This window comes from Leptodactylus fuscus, chromosome 7, assembly GCF_031893055.1.
Source record: "Leptodactylus fuscus isolate aLepFus1 chromosome 7, aLepFus1.hap2, whole genome shotgun sequence".
In the NCBI taxonomy this organism is placed as follows: Eukaryota; Metazoa; Chordata; class Amphibia; order Anura; family Leptodactylidae; genus Leptodactylus; species Leptodactylus fuscus.
In genome coordinates this window covers 30,979,042-30,999,570 of record NC_134271.1, presented here as the reverse complement: position 1 = coordinate 30,999,570, position 20,529 = coordinate 30,979,042, and the positions used below count along the sequence as shown (strand labels likewise).

Sequence of the window (20,529 nt, the reverse complement as noted above, 5' to 3'; positions counted from 1 at the left end):
GTTGGCTTTCTAGCGGTGTATTACGCCACATGTGCCCCAGGTGGTGAAACGTCCTCTTTAAAGACAATCTTCTGTCCTTTATTTGGTGTGCAGCCATCTACTGCTCACAAAACCTGTAACGGAGGGGCAACACAGTGGCTCAGTGGTTAGCACTGCAGCCATGGGGCTCACAATCAACATAAAAAACAAAACAAACCTGTAACGGAAAATCCATGACTTGGTCTATTGATGGTCTGTCCTTGTCTCTGCACCCCACTGATCAGCTATGAAGGGGGCCATGTCACATGTGGACAGTACAGTCTTTTCAATGTTAGAATAGGCCCCCTATTGGGAGAATTCTCTTAAGGCAACTCCTATAAATCCCTTATAAAAATTTGTAAGAAGTTGTAAATAATAATAATTAGAAAAACTTTGGACGCTTTCTTTCAAACACACTGCCACAATTGTCCAATGACACCAGTAGAGTCATGGCCAAAAGTTTTGAGAATGACACAAATCTTATATTTTCACATGATCTGCTGCCCTCTGCTTTTTATGTGTGGCTGTCAGATGTTTTTATCACATACAGAAATATAATTGCAATCATATTATGAGTAACAAAAGCTTATATTGACAGTTAGAATGAGTTAATGCAGCGTTGCAATATTTGCAGCGTTGACCCTTCTTCTTCAGGACCTCTGCAATTCTCCCTGGCACGCTCTCAATCAACTTCTGGACCAAATCCTGACTGATAGCAGTCCATTCTTGCACAATCAATGCTTGCATTTTGTCAGAATTTGTAGGTTTTTGTTTGTCCACCCGTCTCTTGATGATTGACCACAAGTTCTCAATGGGATTAAGATCTGGGGAGTTTCCAGGCCATGGACCCAAAATCTCTCTGTTTTGTTCCCTGAGCCATTTAGTTATCACCTTTGCTTTATGGCAAGGTGCTCCATCATGCTGGAAAAGGCATTGCTGATCGCCAAACTGCTCTTGGACGGTTGGGAGAAGTTGATCTTGGAGGACATTCTGGTACCATTCTTTATTCATGGCTGTGTTTTAGGCAAGACTGTGAGAGAGCCGATTCCCTTGGCTGAGAAGCAACCCCGCACATGAATGGTTTCAGGATGCTTTACAGTTGGCATGAGACAAGACTGGTGGTAGCGCTCACCTCGTCTTCTCCGAATAAGCTGTTTTCCAGATGTCCCAAACAATCGAAAAGGGGATTCATCAGAGAAAATGACTTTACCCCAGTCCTCAGCAGTCCACTCCCTGTACCTTTTGCAGAATATCAGTCTGTCCCTGATGTTTTTTCTGGAGAGAAGTGGCTTCTTTGCTGCCCTTCTTGAGACCAGGCCTTGCTCCAAGAGTCTCCACCTCACAGTGCGTGCAGATGCAGTCACACCTGCCTGCTGCCATTCCTGAGCAAGCTCTGCACTGCTGGTAGCCCGATCCCGCAGCAGAAACACTTTTAGGAGACAGTCCTGGCGCTTGCTGGTCTTTCTTGGGTGCCCTGGAGCCTTTTTGCCAACAATGGAACCTTTCTCCTTGAAGTTCTTGATGATGCGATAGATTGTTGACTGAGGTGCAATCTTTCTGGCTGCGATACTCTTCCCTGTTAGGCCATTTTTGTGCAGTGCAATGATGACTGCACATGTTTCTTTAGAGATAACCATGGTTAACAGAAGAAAAACAATGATGCCAAGCACCAGCCTCCTTTTAAAGTGTCCAGTGGTGTCATTCTTATTTAATCATGACAGATTGATCTCCAGCCCTGTCCTCATCAACACCCACACCTGTGTTAATGGAACAATCACTGAAACGATGTTAGCTGGTCCTTTTAAGGCAGGGCTGCAATGATGCTGAAATGTGTTTTGGGGGATAAAGTTCATTTTCTAGGCAAATATTGACTTTGCAAGTAATTGCTGTTAAGCTGATCACTCTTTATAACATTCTGGAGTATATGCAAATTGCCATTAGAAAAACTGAAGCAGTAGACTTTGTAAAAATTAATATTTGTATCATTCTCAAAACTTTTGGCCATGACTGTAGAGTCCAAATAACATATCACATACACTTGTACATTAGTGTATATTGTGTCTGGGATATGCCAATTGCGGTACTGAAATGAAAGTTACAACCGGTTTATGAGTCAATGATAACACCAGAGAGATCTGCCCTCGGGATAGGAAATCCTCAGAGTAAAAACAGGGCGGATTCTTGGCTGAGGTTCAGGCCTTTAAGGTAATTATTTTAAGAGCGAGTGTGTGAGCGTACTGACATCCTTCGAAGGTTCATCGGGGGGTTAGTGAAGGTATTATGAACCAAATTCCAGTCTCGGGGGAAGACCCTAGAGGTGGCTACTGGTCTACTCTTAAAGAAATCTAATAATCCAAGGGTCATCTGCTAATTTAACATGAAAGCGTGTACTCAAGGCTGAGATCTGCACCTTGGGAGTAATAGTGGACTCTTTTGAAGGATTTCCAGGATTTTGACCATGAGAACCCCTCTAAGCTAGTCTGGGGAAATGCTAATGAACTTGAAGACACCACATCGGTCCTAGCATTGATGTTAGAAGTAACAACCTTTCTATTTCTAAGAAGGGTTGAGACTAACCCTTGAGAAAACCGACAGAGCAGAACAAGTCAGGTGTGAACAGAGACTAACCCTAGTACACTGTCTACCAATCAGTATTTGAACACTTGTGGTCCGAGCGGCACCAGCGGCAATTACAGCCTCAACCCTCCAGGGCTTTCCACAAGTCCTTGTATGACGGTGGTATTTTATTCCATTCGGCTTGGAGAAGACAGGTAAGTTCTTTCACCGATTTTGGTCAGCTGCTGCACCCCTTTGGCGATCCAACTCGTCCCAGAGGTGCTCGATAGGGTTCAAGTCTGAGTAGGCCAGTCCAGTCGGTTAACCTGATTTTCACTGTACCAAGCCATGGTAGACCTCGCTACATGACAGCTGGCGTTGTCATCCTGGAAGTAACATTGGTCTGACAGTCAGGAAGCACACCATTATCTAAAATAGTGCAATAGGCATTAAGTTTACCATGCATTGGGACCAAGGGTTTAAGAGGGCTGTCCCTAGAAGGCAGCAAGCAGAGGCAGTTTTCCCATTTACAGCTTGGAAAACAGATTTGCATATTTTTTCCCATAATCCCCCAGTGGAGCAAAAAAGGCTTTGTAAGACTCCATACACCTGCAAAGGTGCACACTCCTTAAGGAGTGTAATTATCCCCTAATCATGATCCCTGTACTATGGAATCCAGTCCGTGTAGGCGGCTGAAGCAGATGATACTGGCCATGTACTCCATGGCATTGGCAGCTAATAGATTGATGAGGAGTAGTAGCCATCTTCTTCATCATGACTTGTTAGTCATCTCATTTAGTTTGGACCAGTTAACATTTTGGTGAAAAATGTCAGTCAGTCATGGGGCAACCAACTGACACCCACTCACTAGTGATGTCTTATGTCCATACGATTATGAAGGAAATACTGCAGAATTAGGTGCAAAACTGTCTATGGGGCCTGTGAACTTAGGGACACCCCTGCCATTATTTACATACTGCTGCCCACAGCCACCTCCACTTCAGCCTCTAGGAGGTCCCATGTGTCACCCTGAATATTATCAATGACATGATGTGGGACACACAAGGGCCCCCTGGAGGGCTGAAGCAGCTGTGAGCAAGAGTAGGGGTGGCATGTAAATAGTGACCACTTACCTTCCGGAGTAATTAAGCAAATATCAGCCTATTAAAATATTTAAAAAGCAGCAGGACGCCTACTAGGCTCACTAAAGTCATGGGCCCCATTGCAGCCACTATGGTGGTAGTTCTGCCACTGGGGCTTGTTGACATTTTCACATTTACAATTCAGGTGTCAAGTCCTGAATAGTGACCCAAAAAGTCTGGCAGTAAAAAGGACCTTTCACCACCTGGGGCACATGCAGTGTAATACACCACTAGAAAGCCAACAGTGCGCTGACTGAGGAACGCACCCTCATCACTCACAGTACAATGCAACAGGCACTACTGTGAGGAAGGGCGTTCCTGACTGTCCGAAACACCCTTCTGATACTGAAGAGCTACGGTACCGGCACTGCTAGCTCTTCACCAGGCGCACAGAACGGGAAAGCCAATCGTGCGCTGAATTCAGCGCACTGCCTGCTTTCCAGCGGTGTATTACGCTGCACGTGCCCCAGGTGGTGAAAGGTCCTCTTTGAGGACAATCTTCTGTCCTTTATTTGGTGTGCAGCCATCTACTGCTCACAAAACCTGTAGCGGACAATCCATGACCGTCTATCCTTATGTCCATCCCTCCGCACCCCCCTGATCAGCTATGAAGGGGGCCATGTCACATGTGGACAGTACAGTCTTTTCAATGTTAGAATAGGCCCCCAATTGGCAGAATTCCCTTAAGGCAACTCCTATAAACCCCTTATAAAAATTCCTAATATGTTGTAAATAATTAGAAAAACCTTGGACGCTTTCTTTCAAAAAAAAAAATACTGCCACAGTTGTCCTATGACACCAGTAGAGTCGGGATAAAATATCACATACACTTGTACATTAAAGTGTATATCGTGTCTGAGATAAGCAGATTGCGGTACTGAAATGACAGTTACAACCGGTTTATGAGTCAACGATAACCAGAGAAGATCTGCCCTTGGGATAGGAAATCCACAGACTATAAAACAGGTGAATTCTTGGCCGAGGTTCAGGCCTCTAAGGTAGTTATTTTAAGAGCGAGCGCGAGCAAGTGAGCGTACTGACAACCTTCCAAGGTTTATACGGGAGCTTAGTGAAGGTATTATGAACCAAATTCAAGTCTCGGGGGGGAAGACCCTGGAGGTGGCTACTGGTCTACACTTAAAGAAAGCCTTCCTAAATCTAATAATCCAAGGGTCATCTGCTAATTTAACATGAAAGAGTGTACTCAAGGCTGAGATCTGCACCTTGGGAGTAATAGCGGACTCCTTTGAAGGATTGAGCATTTTGACCATGAGAACCCCTCTAAGCTAGTCTGGGGAAATACTAATGACCTTGAAGACACCGCATCAGTCCTAGCATTGATGTTAGAAGTAACAGCCTTCCTATTTCTAAGAAGGGTTCAGACTAACCCTTGAGAAAACCTGATTCTAGAAATCTCTACTCAAATTTCAAGCTGTTAAATGAAGAGGACTGGAACTTGGATGAAGAGAAGGTCTGGGGTCTCTTGGAGAATTCAAGGGTCTGAGAGCAGCAAGGTTCTCAGCTAGGTCAACCATACTCTGCTAGGCCAAAAAGGAACAAGCGTTAGGATATAGACTAAATCACTTGCAGTGTAATGCATGCAAACTGAGTTACATTTCAGTGGTAATCGTGCCAGACATTTTTATTTTTAATAACCACGTGAAACAAGGATTCCTTTATTTGTTTATTAATGTTGGATCTGCCATGACTTCCATATTAGTAACGCAAGACAAAAGGAATTAGACCGCAATGAACAAGTGACTGAGGGAGGAGGGAGCTGTAGGTGGTGAAAGGCTTCAGTCATCTGCATTTCTTTACCTTCCTAAAAGACCCCTAAACAGGCGAGTGTCCAAATAAGGGTCATCAAATTGAGGAGACTGGCAAAACATACTTAAATGTGCGACCATCTATTTCAAAAAACGAAATATGGAATGCTGAAGTGGAGCGAGAAGCTGTGTCCCATGTTCTGCTTAAATTAAAGGAATTCTGTGCTACAAATTAAGTAATAAAGGTGCCAATACAAGCTTCTTAAGAGGTTTCCTAACAATACTACAAGTACTTCATACCCTGAAAATGTCAGGAGGGTAACAAGAGGAATGTTGCAGAAAGTAGAATGACAAATGAAAGCTGTTCTGGGAATGTTAGAGGCGAACCCACAAGCAGTGTTACGGGGTTGCAGTTTGATCCACAATTTGCATCATGTATAACATCTAGATTAAAGGTATTCACATCTACAGGAGCCTAGCTTTGTAACTACTGAGCGGCTGGGAGAATGGGGAAGATGCCAGGTTGCATTTGGCAAAATAACTCAAATTAAAGGAGGCAAGTGAAGAATGAAGGGGCAAGAGAATTCATGACTAGAGTGGAAAGCTGCCTCTGTTGGCAAAAAGAAAAACCTACAGGGACAGGTATGCCTAACGGGGGAACAGCTTGATGGAGAAGCCTGCCTGGAAAACAAATGATTTCCGCATCAAGAGGGATGTAGGATTTAAGGGTAAGAGGAGACACTGTTGGGAATGATAACATGGAAGCCCCTTTAAGAAGTGGCACAGACACGGAGTGGAGGCAATGAGGTCTTCACACACACTCTCCTTCCACCTTGATAACACAGCTGCCAAGTTTCTCAGCCAGGCAACGGCGGTCTTTAATGTCACAAAAGGTGTTCGCCTGAAACTCGTGCTTGATACCTAAAAAAAAAAAAAAAAAAACAATTTTAAAGGTAATGTATTGACACTGAGCTTCATCACATGCTGACTGTCTCCTGTCGTTTGCAGCAGATCTCACTTAGTGCTGTAGTTTGGATCACATCTTATCTAGACTCCATTTGGAGACCAGCAGTGATGGTGCAAAAACCCCAGAGCAGTAAGTGCTGCAAGTCTGACTTGTCATCTGTGGAGGTTTCAGTGTAAAAGAACACACCCAACAGATCTAATTATTGTCAATGGGCTCCGCTATTAGCAGTCTGTCCTTTTGGAGGACCAGACCAATAAATATGGGAGCAGATGTGAACATGGCTACTACAGTCACAATAGGGGGCTTTCACAGCTCTGCCCTCCACCTCCCTCGTAGTTTCATCTCCAGCACACCTTGCCACTAAGCCTAGATGGTCTGAAGAGGAATTCTGCAAAAATTTTTAGGATTTTAATAAAGTTAGATAATCTTAAACGCAACGTGAAGAGTTCCAGAATATAGATTTAACATAAGTGACCTTTCCCTTTAATGCCTGGTATGGTAGAAGGGTTAGTGCCAGGTACTTGCCTGTAAGTTTCTTCTTGATTGCGTCTTTAGAACTGGCATATATCATCTTGCTTTTCAGTGGCGCCTCATCGGGGGCCCTGTGGAAAGAGTTCATTTTAGAATGGACAGGACATATTCCCAAATGCCGTTCTCTCATGGAAGTGCCATTCTATCAATGCCAGGAGGCCGATCAGGTGTAGCCCACCAATCTCCCCCCCCCCCCCCCCCCCATATCCATTTAAGTAACCAATCATGCAATTTTGGCAGGAGACATTCTTCATTAAGTTATACCTTTTACCCCAAAGTGTGAGCCAAGCATCTACTATTCACTCACTGAGCCCAGCTTCAGACATTGCTGTTGTACACTAAAGCTGGAAAGAGGTTTCCATGTAAGAGGATGAGATCTGACTTCTGTGTGACTGGAGGATACAACTAGAAGTCAGCTAACAAATCTCTTCCTCTTGTGTATACAGAAGCAGCAGAGGATTTATATACGCCACAAATGCAAACACATCATAGAATCTGTCTGGGCACCAGATTAGGTCATGCAATGGGCATGTAAGAGCGCCATGAGGCCTAGTGCCAGCCTGTGAGGAATAATCTCATGGACACATTTGGCAAGTCACTACATTGAAGAAACATTTATTGTAAGATTTAGGGAACAGCTCAGAAGAGACATTGACTCAAGGGGGAAGTTAGTTAGTGATGGCTGCTTCTGTAATGGCCCATTTACCACCTACATCAGTGACATGTAGATAACTGGCTGCCTTTATTTCAGGCAAATACATTGACGTTAAGAGTCTTCTAAACAAAAACCATTTAGGATTTATACATGGTGGCAAACCCTGGAGCAGCAATGCCACACAAGGACTAGGATGTGGATAACCAAGCCTTGCTACAGGCATTCAAGTCACTTCTATGCAAGCTGTAGTAACATTGTGAGTGCTAGTAAGCATATAATACCAACATCTAAGGCTAGGATCAGATCTGTGCCAGAGTCTCCACCATAACGCAGACAAGTCCTGCAAGAAGGACTTCAGCCGGATTCGTTCTGGTCCCCTAGCAGACCTGGATGATGGAGAAGCCAGCACAAGTGCGACCCCGTAGCCTAAGCCACCCATTAAATGATGACCACAACAAAGGGAGAAAGTCACTGCAGATTGTGACATGAACCCCCTAACCCTCACATAAGGTCCCATTATAGACACTCATTCCCATCCCATAGGATGGCAGTAAGATTATCTGAAGACTGAAGCTACTAAAGACTGAAGCCATGTTACATGCGGGTTATTTGACAGAAGATCAAAGCTTTGTAGGCTTTAGTGGAAGTTGTCATAAGTGACGCTGGATCAGTCCTATTACACTGAAGTATCAGCCATTACCCTGTATGATCCCATCACCAGGTGCTGAGACTTCTACCAGGACTGGAGTCAAGATCAATTTATTTTGGGATTGGTAACAGACCCCAACTCTGGGCTTATACAATTTCACACATTATAGACTAACACTTAAAATGCTCAGCCATTTTATACAGAGACAGACAATCCCTAGGGGTCTACAAGTTGGGATCTACTCACAGCACTGCCAGAGGCAGCCATTGTCCTTATGACATCAAGTTAAACCATAGCACAACCTCAGACCCATCTAAAGACAGTCACTAAGGTCCATCAGGCACCAGTAAGCCCCTCATAGCAGTGTCAGCATCATACACTGGAGTACCACAGGCTTCGTTCTGGTCATGTCCACTGCTGCCATAGTTATACTAGCAACTACAAGCCAATTTTAGGAATTGATCACATGTGCCAATCACTGAGAAGCCACAACTTGGCAGCAGTCATCACATCACTACAACAGCCCATGACATCACCACTGCTATAGGTGCCATTACAACATAGAAAAACAGTGGCAAGTAAGAAAATCACCACTAGTCTAGAAAGGCAACAAACTTGTCCAAGAAACTGAGAAGTGTTGAACTGCATGTGGAGTGTCTGCATTCACCACTTTCTGGTCATTAGGTTACATGCCTATTGCAGTGATGGTGAAATTTGAGACCGAGTGCCCAAACTGGTACCCAAAACCTAGAAAACTATCGCAGAGTGCCAACACAGAAGTGTAACCTTAAAACTGTGGAGCCAATTACAGACCCACAAATTACAGTCGTGTGAATGGGGCTTTACAGAGCTTGTACCGAGAGGTAGAGGTCTCTGCATTTGCTACTTTTGAACAGTTAGTGTTCACCATTTACATCACACAGGATCTGTTTTATAGTGACCGTGCAGTATTATTACAGCCTGTACTAATATGACTGCTATAGAACAGATCCTATGTGATAGTGAGGGGGACCCCACACAATACATTCTGCCCCACAAAGGTTTATACCTGTATACTCCACAGTAGCCCCCTTCCCCACACACCATGAAATGGTCCACATTAGTCACCTGCCCCACACAAATATACTTACCTGAAGAGCTTCTAGGCGTCCTCTGCTGTTCACATGGGCACTGATTACTTAAGTCATCAGGTCCATGCCATTGCAGAGGTCACTGCAGGTCGTACAGCCTACACTCACAGCTTCTGGCTGGATGTGCATTTGCACAACCAGCTGAGAGCAGCAGCGCTCACTAACAGGGAATCTGACCACACATGTGCTAGCAGAGGGGGCTCTGCGTGACCTAGGTTTGCCCTCACTGCTCTACTGTATTACATGCTTGCTCTGTAAGGGTTAACATGTAGCAATGCAAGAAAACATTGCAAGATTGGCCCCAGCGTGCCCACTGCGTGTACATCAAGTGCTGCGAGTCCTGGTCAATTTTGTGCAACGTTGAAAGCTGCAAGTCCACCATTAGAGTCAAGAAACATTGTATAGTTTATGTAATGCTTGGCTTACTTCACCTAGATCAGGGGTCTCAAACTCACAGCCCTCGAGACAACAGTTTAAAGCCCCCCACCTCAATACATAGCTCCCAACCAGCCCGCGCAGCTTCCTGCATGTCCCTTTAGTGTTCTACTTAAACTTTCCTCTGATTCTCCCCCCCCCCCCCCCCCCTTATAACAGCAATAAGAGCGATGGGTGATCGGTGGAAAGCTTGTACTAATGTAAGATGACGGACCTGTATATGACATTAGAGGTCATGTGACTAGGGAGATGTGTCTTGGTGTGCTGGCCTGAAGATTAAGGGATGTGCCAACTAAAGGTACTGAGAGGGGAATGAGATGCAGGGTGGAGGGTGTGTGTCAGTAACCTAGGGGCAGAGATGAAAGGTAAATGTTATACTGGAGCAGGTGTGTGTGTGTGTAGACACACCACATGAGACTGGGGCAGATGAAGGGATGACATGAGACTAGGGGTAGATGGAGGGGGTATTAAACCGTGGGAGTAGCTATAGGGGCAGACCTGTGCCTCTAGTTACCCCCCAGTTTAATGTCACCATCCAGCTACCCCAATGGTTTAATGTCTTCTTCTAGCTGCCCAAGTTTAGTGTCCCCCTTCAGCTGCCATTAATTTATTGCCCCCTCCATCTACCCCCACTGTTTAATGTTCCCTCTAGTTTCCCCCAGTTTAAACTGGGGCAGAAGGAGAGGGACTTAATACTGTGGGACAGTTGGAAGGGAACATTAATGTGGGGACATAATGTACAGGTGACTGTAGGAGGATTATACTGTGTGTGGGGGGGGGGGACATGAAGATTGAAAGAATGGGTTGAGTCAACATAAAAGTGGGTGGAGCCAAGTTTTCTGCAGCATGCGCAGCTTGTGGAAATCCTGAAGCGGCCCAGCCTCACCCAGACTACTTCCAGCGGCCCCCGGGTAAACTGAGTTTGAGACCCCTGATTTAGAAGTTTTCATAACATTTCTACATTACTGGGAATGTATAAGATATACTGAACCATTTATGAAGGGATCTGAGGGAACTTGGGCCAAAAGTCTGCTTCCATCTTTTACCGCCAACTGCATGCTCCTGGCAGATGTATCCCTCAGGTTTTCCCCCAGTGAATGCATCCAACATATCCTGGTATGGCTATACAGAAGCAGCTACCTATGGGCTTTAATTTTTTTTTTTTTAAAATGAATGTGTGAAGTGCATTTTTTTGCTGCAGCCTCTATGTATTAGACTATAGGGGGGGGGGGTATACTTACCTGATGTAGGCCAAGGGCAGTATTAACATCCTACAGCTAAGTGGAGCTACAATGTCATATTTGTTATCACTTCCACTACTACTCCAGGACACCTTTCCAGCTGCAGTATATATAGATACCTCAGGTATGATTGGCAGAGTTCCTGTTTGCCCTTCCACCCCTCTGATATGGGTACCAGCAGGCAGACCGTTATTACATATCCTATAAACATGTCAGATCTTTATTGCTTACACACTTATCAATGACAATGATCTTTCCTTCTGTGATGTCTGTACCCCTTTCCAATTTCATCTCTTCAACCTGTAGCATTACTCATCTCCTAGACAATAGCACCATTTCCTTTTTTAGCATCTCACCAGAAAATGAAGATCAGGTCCTCTTTCTTGCTCTCCTTTGTTTCGTAGCAGCAGTCATAAAGGGCATAACGGCAGTCATCACAGGGTAACATATCCACAAAGTACTTGTAGGGATCTTTAATCTTGTCACCACAATCTCCTACAATGATTTCTTTGTTTTCTTCTGGAATAATTGTTTTCTTGTCCTCGCTCAGGCAAAATATGGCGGCCTTCTTGCGCTTCATTTTCTCCTCATGTCCGCAGTTCTTTCGCACTTTCATATCATTGAACACTGATATCACAGTATCGGAAACCATAACACCTGAGGCCTGTAAGAGAAGATAGAAGTTAGTCAAGGTAAACAATGTTCCTAAGGGTGAAGTAAAAGCAGTCACCTAAGTAGTCTGGACACATGCAGACCACCATGGCCAGGGGACTACTAACTGTACGGGGGGATTCAGTGACGTTACAGAAGGTTTGTATGGCACAGGCTACACAAGTGTTAGGACAGCTGACAATCCATACAGAATATAAATACGTCACATTTGCAGCAACTTCTAAGTACACAAGTCGTAGAAATGCAGCACGTCCCAGGAGTACAAAGCCAGGCACTGATCCACATTTCCTTAAGGAATCTTAATCAGACGCTGTATACACTGCGCATCAGGTGGTGTTGGGTCTACAGTGTATACAAGCTTTTCCTAATTGCACTAATGATTGTGAAGCTGTATACAGCCCCCAGGCAGCGTGTGCTACACATGGATATATACACACACACACACACACACACACACACACACACACCTTTCCCATAGACTCATTGCAGCCTTAGACGTAGAGTAGACATGACTGACAGCCATCAGAGACTCAGCAGGTCTAGCCATGGACTCCATCCCAGAATGAGCAGGGACTTCAAGGAGTTTCCAGCCTGTGTTGCTCAATACTTGTATTCTTGCACAGGGACCATAGCTATAAGGAGAGATTTAGACTTGTAACCGGACTACAGTCGCCATTGATCTCACTCAGGGCCTCAGAGATGGATCTGATCTACAGTCACACAAGATTCTTAGTGCCGTAAAGCAGGCGGTGAAATCCCTGCACATCACCTTGCATGTGGCGCAGACAGCACGCTAGCCACCGCTCTTCACTAAGCACACACGCTGATGACAGACTGATGGAGCGCATAGCCTGCGGCGGCCATCACAGGCGTGAGCTGAGGAAGCATTCGCCACAAGGCAGGAAGGAAGTGCGCGGCCCGGGAACACAGCGGAAACGCGGTACAAAGTGCGCAGTGTGCCGGGGCCGCGCCTAGTGAGGTGGACTGAGAGGAGTGCGCGGCCCCGGCGCAGCCTGCACCACGCCCTCTAGCACAGGGGGAGGAGCCATCTTTCTAATTCACCAGGCCACACCCTACAGCCGGCGCGCTCCGTTACAATCCTTTCATCTGCCCGGCAAGAAGAAAAGCGCGTACCCCCCAACACACCGCGTCCCCGGGCGCGCCCCCTGCCAGCGGCCTCGCTCACTACACATGAAACGTCACCGGTAAGACCCAGCCACCTCCGTACCCCCCTGCCCGGTCCTTATACCGGGGCCACCCCCGCAGCATCCGCTGCCCAATTTGCGCTACCCTGCCGGTCACGTTCTGACGCAGACATCCTTACACACCGGCGGCTGCAGATAAAAATTCAATGAAATTAATAAGGGTCTGACTGACAGGGGGTCGCAGAAAATGGCGGCATAAGGGAGCGGCCCGGACAGCTGGACCAGGGCGTAGACCCTCCAAAATGTGCCGCAGCTATCCCGGCTCAGGCCGGTCTACTCACCATGTTTACTCGGATTAGATGAGGCTGAGGGAGCTGGAGATAAGAGGGGAAGGCGGACAGTAGCTCGAGGAGGCGGCAGAGAAAGGCCGGGCTGCTGCTGCTGCTGCGTGACAGACTCACACCGAAATGAAGTCTCTGCGTCTCCTCTTTCCGCTTTCTTTAAGCGCTGCACAATGAAGTGGGCGGGGCTTCCTGTCTGCGCGCGCAGGGCAGGCCGAATATTGTAGGCATCTGCTGGCCAGGGGGGAGGGGCTTGTGCTGACTGGAGCGACACATGGGGTGGGGTCAGCGCTGATAACGGGATTTTATCAGGCCTGAGGCAATATGGATGCTGAGCCTGAGCTGCTGGATGTGCTCAGTGCTGTGTCAGTGTGGGTGAGGGGCCCCGCAGCAGCCATAGCCCTCCTGCTTAGTGAGGTGCACAGGTCTAGGTCATCCCCTAGGTTTTAGAAATTACACTATAGGGGGAGGGTATACAGTTCATAACAGAGACGTGTATTGCCATTGTAAGATGTGTAGCTCGGCCATACACGTGATATACCGACTGTACATGACCCTACAAAGCACAGGCATACTTAGGTCAGCTGAGCATGCACGTATTACAAACAGGAAAAGCGGAGTAAGTGCTGCTCCGATGGCGGCCTATCCCAGCTGACAATGAGAGGACTGGAAATCCATCTGCCCAATCCTTATCTCCCCCACTTAGTCTGGAGCCCCCCCGCATCCATGAGATGGTTGGCGCGGATATACTATATATCCCCAGAACCACAGCAATGCTATTCTACCTTCAGTAGGATAAATCAACTTGAGGCTGGACAACCCCTTTAAGTAATGTGACCTTCCTGCTGCACCCCCATTGCCCATATGACACATAATGGCCATTTGGCCGGGACAGCTGAATCCTAGATCTGTGAAGATGTCTGCGCTCCTATTGGAAGACGGCCTGGAGAGGTTAGTATAGACCTAGCAGAATCTAGTCACTTCATGGTCCCAAAAAAGATCAGGCACTGCTGCTGTTTGATGGTTCCCATCAATGGGATCGCAGCGCTGGTAATGCGCCTGAACCCCTTCACTGCCGGTGTAGGTTTTTGGAGACACAAAGTAGAGTCATGAACCTAAAATTGTAGAGATCTGCAGATATCTGCCTTTATAGTTGATGTTACATACCGTATGTTAGCAATATGGCTGATTCTAATATCTATAAAAATGCAAGATAACAGCACAGTAAAAATCTCACTGGGTGATATCTGCAGAACCGACTAAAGTTCTCCTGTAGGTATCGCCAAAAAAGCAGGTAGTGCTCCATAGAGGTGCAGCAGATAACCCTAATATGTCACTAGACTGTATCACCTATCTGCTTGGAGCTTGGGTGAGCTGGATCCCCCAGAGAGACCAGCAGCCCTCTGCCTTGGCCGACAGAAAAGGGGACATATTGGGGGGCTCTGTTCTAATATATAGGGTGTATGAGTAGGGAGTTGCCCTTTTTTTGTACAATACAATCCCCTTTAAAGTGTGGGGATACAAAACCATTTCTAGTGCTTTAACTGCACTGTATAGACATTCATTAGTTTTACAAAGCCCTTTCCACTATCAGATTGATGGGGGCAGACATCCAGCATCTCCACCGACAAAGGGCACAGAGGCACAGAGTATAGTGGATGTGCCTAGTATTACATCAGTACATGAATGGGACTGAGCTGTAGAAAGGCCATGTAATGGAAGTGAAGTCACAGATGCCGAAAATAATCCACAAGGCCAGTGTAATCAGCTGATATGCGGGGGTGCCAGAAATCCGACCCCACCAATCTGATATTGATGGTCTTGGATTGATTATTGACATCAAGGTTCCTTACCACCCACCTATAACACTGAGCTGTGAGGTCCTTCTTAGGGTAAGTTCACACAGGGTTTTTTGGTCCAGAACCTGAGGCGGAGGCTGCCTCAGGTTCCAGACCAAAAAACGGGTAGCCGCGACTGAATGCCGGTGCACTGCACCGGCATCCATTCGCGCACTCCACTCCGCATTATTTCCTATGAATGGGAGGAGGGAGTGTCTTCAGGCCGAATCGTGAGGCGAATCCGCCTGAAGAATGAGCATCTCGCTCCTGGAAAACAGACCTGACCAGCTCCCATTGATTTCAAGCCGTCTTTTTGGTCAGGATTTTGAGGCAACTATGGCCTCAAAATCCTGACCAAAAAACTCTGTGTGAACTTACCTTACACTGCACTGATATCAATACTGAAACGAAAGGCACTGATATCTCTTCAATCATAACATAACGTTGGCCGATGTTAGAGGGCATGAAAGAGGACCTTTCATGGATTTGGGCACAAGCAGTGTTATATACCGCTGGAAAGCCGACAGTGCGCTGAATTCAGCGCACTGTCGGCTTTCCCGATCTGTGCCCCGGGTGAAGAGCTATCGATCCCGATATTGTAGCTCTTCACATTGAGAAGGGCGTTTCTGACACTCTGTCAGGAACATCCTTCTGCACAGCAGAGGAACGCCCCCTCCCTCTTCTCACAGTACTCGTCCATTAACGAGTATTATCAGGAGGGGTGGGGGCCTTCCTCCCCGCTCTCACAGTACAACGCTATAGGCGCTGCTGAGCAGAAGGACGGTCCTGACTGACTGTCAGAAATGCCCCTCTGACTGTGAAGAGCTACGGTACCGGCACCGATAGCTCTTCACCCAGGGCGCACCGCATGTGCCCAAATCCATGAAAGGTCCTTTTTAAATAAATCCACACATCCACGTCCACACATTGCAGAAAAAAAACACAACTCAAACTGTCTTCACTGTGAGTTTTGCACATGTAGCGTGTCAATTATTATTGCGGTTACAACTGGGAAAACCAGCTACATTTTGGTTTTGCTAGACTTTTGACTTGCATTTAGAGGGCCTTGTGTTTTTATTTTTCTAGCACACAACAATATTTCTCCCATTTAAGCCACAGAATCTTGTTACACCTATAGGTGACTGAGCAGTATTCCTCACTAGTGCCCTTCCAGGACAGTAACACGCTTTCTATAGATGACTTTGCAGATTTACAGCTGGGTCATTTTAGTATTTAATGGTTGTGATACAGATGCGTACTGAGTGACTGGCTATTCTTTATGGTGTTCATTCACCCCTGATGGGATTTTTCAGTATCCTGTCTCTCAGTTGTCAGGTACAGATACATTTATACCACGATGGTATACAGCCTGACTGCAGCGAGAGATCACCTTACTGTGACCGCTGAAATCAATAAGATGTCCTATCCAAGCTGCTATTATTTCAGGAGTTTTTTGGTTACTGTAATGAAAGTAGATGACTGCAGAGTTTATGGCTTTAGATAAGACTGTGTGCATACTTAGCAGTATTGGTGTGGATACTGTGAATAGGATTTCATACCGGAGTAAGATAAGTAATAACAATGGTAAAAGTTTTATATTAGTTGGACACTTCCAAGACCCAGGGGAATTCAGGAAGAATATATGACAAGGAGTGACTTTACCACATGTGCCCTGAGCTAATTCAGTTATTACATGAGTGAAACCGATGACAGCCTAGGATGGGAGACTTAAAGGGATCCTATCATTGGATACCCTTTATTTCTGACTAACACGTAGGAATAGCCTTAAAAAAGGCGATTCTTCTCCTACTTTTAGATGTCTTCTCCACACTGCCGTTCGGTAGAAATCTTGGTTTTCTTCTTCATGCAAATGAGTTCTCTTGCAGCACTGGGGGCGGGCCGTAGCACTCAAACATTACTGGGGGCGTCCCCAATGCGGCGAGAGAAATCCCCAGCGCCGCCTCTATCTTCTTCTAGAACGCCCTCTCCCGTGTCTTCTTCCATCCTGGTTTTCAATCTTCTAGGCCTCGGGCAGAGCCGACTGCACATACCCGGGCCACAAGAAAATGGCCGCTTACATCAGCTTACTGTGTAAGTGGCCATTTTCTTGTGGCTCGGCATGCACAGTCGGCTCTGCCCGAAGCCTAGAAGATTGAAAGCCAGGACGGAAGAAGACGCAGGGAGAGGGCGTTCCAGAAGAAGATGGAGGCGTCGCTGGAGAGTTTTCTCTTGCAGGATTGTGGATTCCCCCAGTGCTGTTTGAGTGCTAGGGCCCGCCCCCAGTGCTGCAAGAGAACTCATTTGCATATCGAAGAAAAGTGGGATTTCTACTGAACGGCAGTGTGGAGAAGACATCTAAAGGTAGGAGAAGAATAGCCTTTCTTAAGGCTATTCCTACGTGTTAGTCAGAAAAAAGGGTATCCAATGATAGGATCCCTTTAATATAGATACTGTATGAAATTGTTCTATATGCCATTCCCTTTAAAGAGGACCTGTCACCACTTCCCCCAACTGTTTGCAATAGGCGCTGCTCCACTGATTTCATCACAGTTGGAATTTTTTATCTAGCCCCCACCGTTCCTGAGCAATCACAGTATGTTATTTAGGCTGTCTATTGTCAGGTGGGTGGGTCCAGTTTGTCTGCTTTGGCCAAGCCCCTATAGAGAGTCTAATTAACATACTGAGTGCTGACACTGACTGTAGTGATTGCTCAGGAATGGTGGGGGTTAGAGAAAAAATTCTAACTGTGCCAGTATCAGCAGAGCAAAGTGTTAGGGATTGTGGAGGGTCCTATTAAATACAGTATTTGTGACAACCGTATACTTTAGTGAAGGATATTTTAGACTCACAGAGATATAAAAGGATAAGCCCCTTATTTTACATTATCTATAGCTATAGTTGTATCTGGGGATAAATATCCCTTGTATGTGTGATCTCTAATACATAGATGTTGTGTATAGCAGCACTTCCTATAAATGGGGGCTTCAGATCACACGTGCAGAATACTGTATGATATACGTTCCGTAACCCATCACACAGTAATATACAAGAGGCCTATATGTACAGACTGCTGCCGGGATACAGTCAGGATCCATTGTCTGCTACTTTGCAGTTAGTTGAGGTCTGTGCCTGCTCAGGAGGAATGACTGCCCCCTGGATTTGCTGTGTGAGCAGTGAAGCATCTCCTGCAATGTGCTGCAGCTCTGCGAGCTCTGCATGGCTGCATCTTTCTGAGATCCCCTTATATGGCTCGCACAGTTCACTTCCCTAACCTTACTATTTCGTAAGATTTTACAATATAGGAAGTAACGCAGAAGAGGCCTTGTACAATCCTGGCCTGCAGTGTGCTCTGTGTCATACACAGCACTCTCCAGCTGCTCCCTGACTAGTAACATTGCTGTGTAGTCACCTGGTTTATTACAGATACAGAGATGAGAAGATACCGTAATCCTTTAATAGTCCCACCAGGGGGAAATTCAGTGTTACAGCAGCATGGAGAATACAATAATAATACAAAAAGCTCCGTATAGAGGCATTACAGTGACAGGAGGGCAAGGTGACAGAGTAGGAGGGATAGCACAACGTCAGGATCTTACAGTTCTCTGTATGGAGTTATCCACGTTTAGCCCAGTGTTGGTTGTACAGCCTGACGTGGTTGGAAGGAAGGATCTCCGATAGCGCTCCTTCTCACACTTGGGGTGAAGCAGTCGATCACTGACAATACTGCCTAGTACTATCACGGTCTCATACATGGGATGGGAGTTGTTCTCCAGTATGGAGCTCACTACAGACAGTATCCTTCTGTCACCCACTACCTGTACTGGGTACAGGGGGCTCCCCAGGACAGAGCTGGTCCTTCTAATCAGCCTGTCAAGTCTATTTCTATCCCTGGCTGGTATACTGCTCCCCCAGCAGGACACTGAAGAAGATTGTTGATCCTACCACAAAGTCAAAAAAGTCCCTAAGAAGTGTCCCCTGGACTCCAAAGGCCCTCAGCCTCCTGAGCAGGTAGATCCTGCTGTGACCCTTTCTGTGCAGCGCCTCCAGGTGATCAGCCCAGTCCAGCTTATTATTGAGGAGCACACCCAGGTACTTATAGGTCTTGACTATCTCAGTGCCCGTCCCTTGGACGTCCACTGGTTTTGGAGCACGTCTCCACTTACTAAAGTCAACCACCATCTCCTTGGTCTTGCCAGCATTAGGGAACCTTCACACGTGTAAAATGTCATTGAAGTCAATGGGAGTCTTATTTTTACATGTGTATTTTTACATGTGTATTTTTACATGTGTATTTTGCCAAAATGAGCAAGCGTTTATTCCGTGTGAAGGCTCCCTTAATCCTAAGGTTGTACCAATGCACAAAGTCCCGGTTTAAGTCTCTGTACTCCCTGTCCTCTCCGTCTGTGATGAGGCCTACTATTGCGGAGTCATCGGAGTTCTTCTGTAAGTAGCAGCTAGATGAGTTGTACCTAAAGTCAGCAGTGTACAGTGTGAAGAGGAAAGGGGAAAGAACTGTACCTTGTTGTGCCCCCATATTACAGATCACAGTGTCAGACAGCCCTGGGCTCCCACATACTGAGGTCTGTCTGTGAGGTAAGTCTAGGATCCAGTTGGAGAGGAGAATGGGGTTTATAGTGCTGCTTCCATTTTTTTGCAGATGATACCAATCTAGTACAATGCAGCCTAGAGAAGATGTCTGTAACGTACGCTTTGGGCCAATGCCAAATATTAAGTAATGTATCTTGGTACTAATAATCCACTTATATCCTCCAGGCAGAGGAGGCTCAGGGTGTACTTGGAGATCTTAGACCCAGGGCAAGGATGAGTCGGTGAAGATCTTGCACCGTGCAGCCATGTCAGGGTCCCTTGACCCCGGTTTGGCACTCCACAAAGGAGGATATAAAGTGGCTGTGGTTGTGAAATGCTCAACTTTTACCACAATATCTTCATTGAAGACAACCACATGAGTACAAAGGCTCTTCCTCTTGTAGGGGGAGGGGGGAGAGGACGTCCATTCTCCTAATATGTGGGTGTCCTGGAAGTGGAACCTACACCTTATAAATACTTAAGGCATATAGGTTAGATGAGGGATACATGTGTCATATGGTGTTACAGACAAGGATACATGTATCATGTGTTACAGACAAGGGATACATGTATCATGTGGTGTTACAGACAAGGGATACATGTGTCATGTGGTGTTACAGACAAGGGATACATGTGTCATGTGGTGTTACAGACAAGGGTACATGTATCATGTGTTACAGACAAGGGTACATGTATAATGTGGTGTTACAGACAAGGGATACATGTATAATGTGGTGTTACAGACAAGGGATACATGTATCATGTGGTGTTACAGACAAGGGATACATGTATCACGTGTTACAGACAAGGGATACATGTATCATGTGGTGTTACAGACAAGGATACATGTGTCATG

General features: G+C 46.1%; 2 protein-coding genes across 3 annotated transcripts in view; one reads left to right on the top strand and one right to left on the bottom strand.

The window, feature by feature from the left end:
- Positions 1-5,387: 5,387 nt before the first annotated feature.
- Positions 5,388-13,405, bottom strand: CFL1 (cofilin 1). Its single transcript, XM_075281566.1, has 4 exons — positions 13,249-13,405; positions 11,447-11,754; positions 6,975-7,051; positions 5,388-6,403 (listed from the first exon to the last, which is right to left on the bottom strand). Exons 1-4 carry the CDS (start codon positions 13,249-13,251, stop codon positions 6,294-6,296), a joined length of 498 nt encoding a protein of 165 aa, XP_075137667.1. The 5' UTR covers positions 13,252-13,405; the 3' UTR covers positions 5,388-6,293.
- Positions 12,647-20,529, top strand: part of MUS81 (MUS81 structure-specific endonuclease subunit) — a 62,354-nt gene continuing 54,471 nt past the window's right edge. For both annotated transcript variants that reach the window (XM_075281562.1, XM_075281557.1), the window contains exon 1: positions 12,647-12,967. The gene's annotated coding sequence lies outside the window, so the exon portion shown is untranslated. The remainder of the gene's footprint in view (positions 12,968-20,529) is intronic.

Bases quoted from the DNA above. Each gene is read 5' to 3' on its own strand.
- CFL1 (XM_075281566.1), bottom strand. The intron at 7,052-11,446 runs GTGAGATGCTAA...CTCTTTCCACAG, and splicing joins GACCTGATCTTCATTTTCTG to GGCCCCCGATGAGGCGCCAC. The intron at 6,404-6,974 runs GCAAGTACCTGG...TTTTTTTTTTAG, and splicing joins AATCAAGAAGAAACTTACAG to GTATCAAGCACGAGTTTCAG.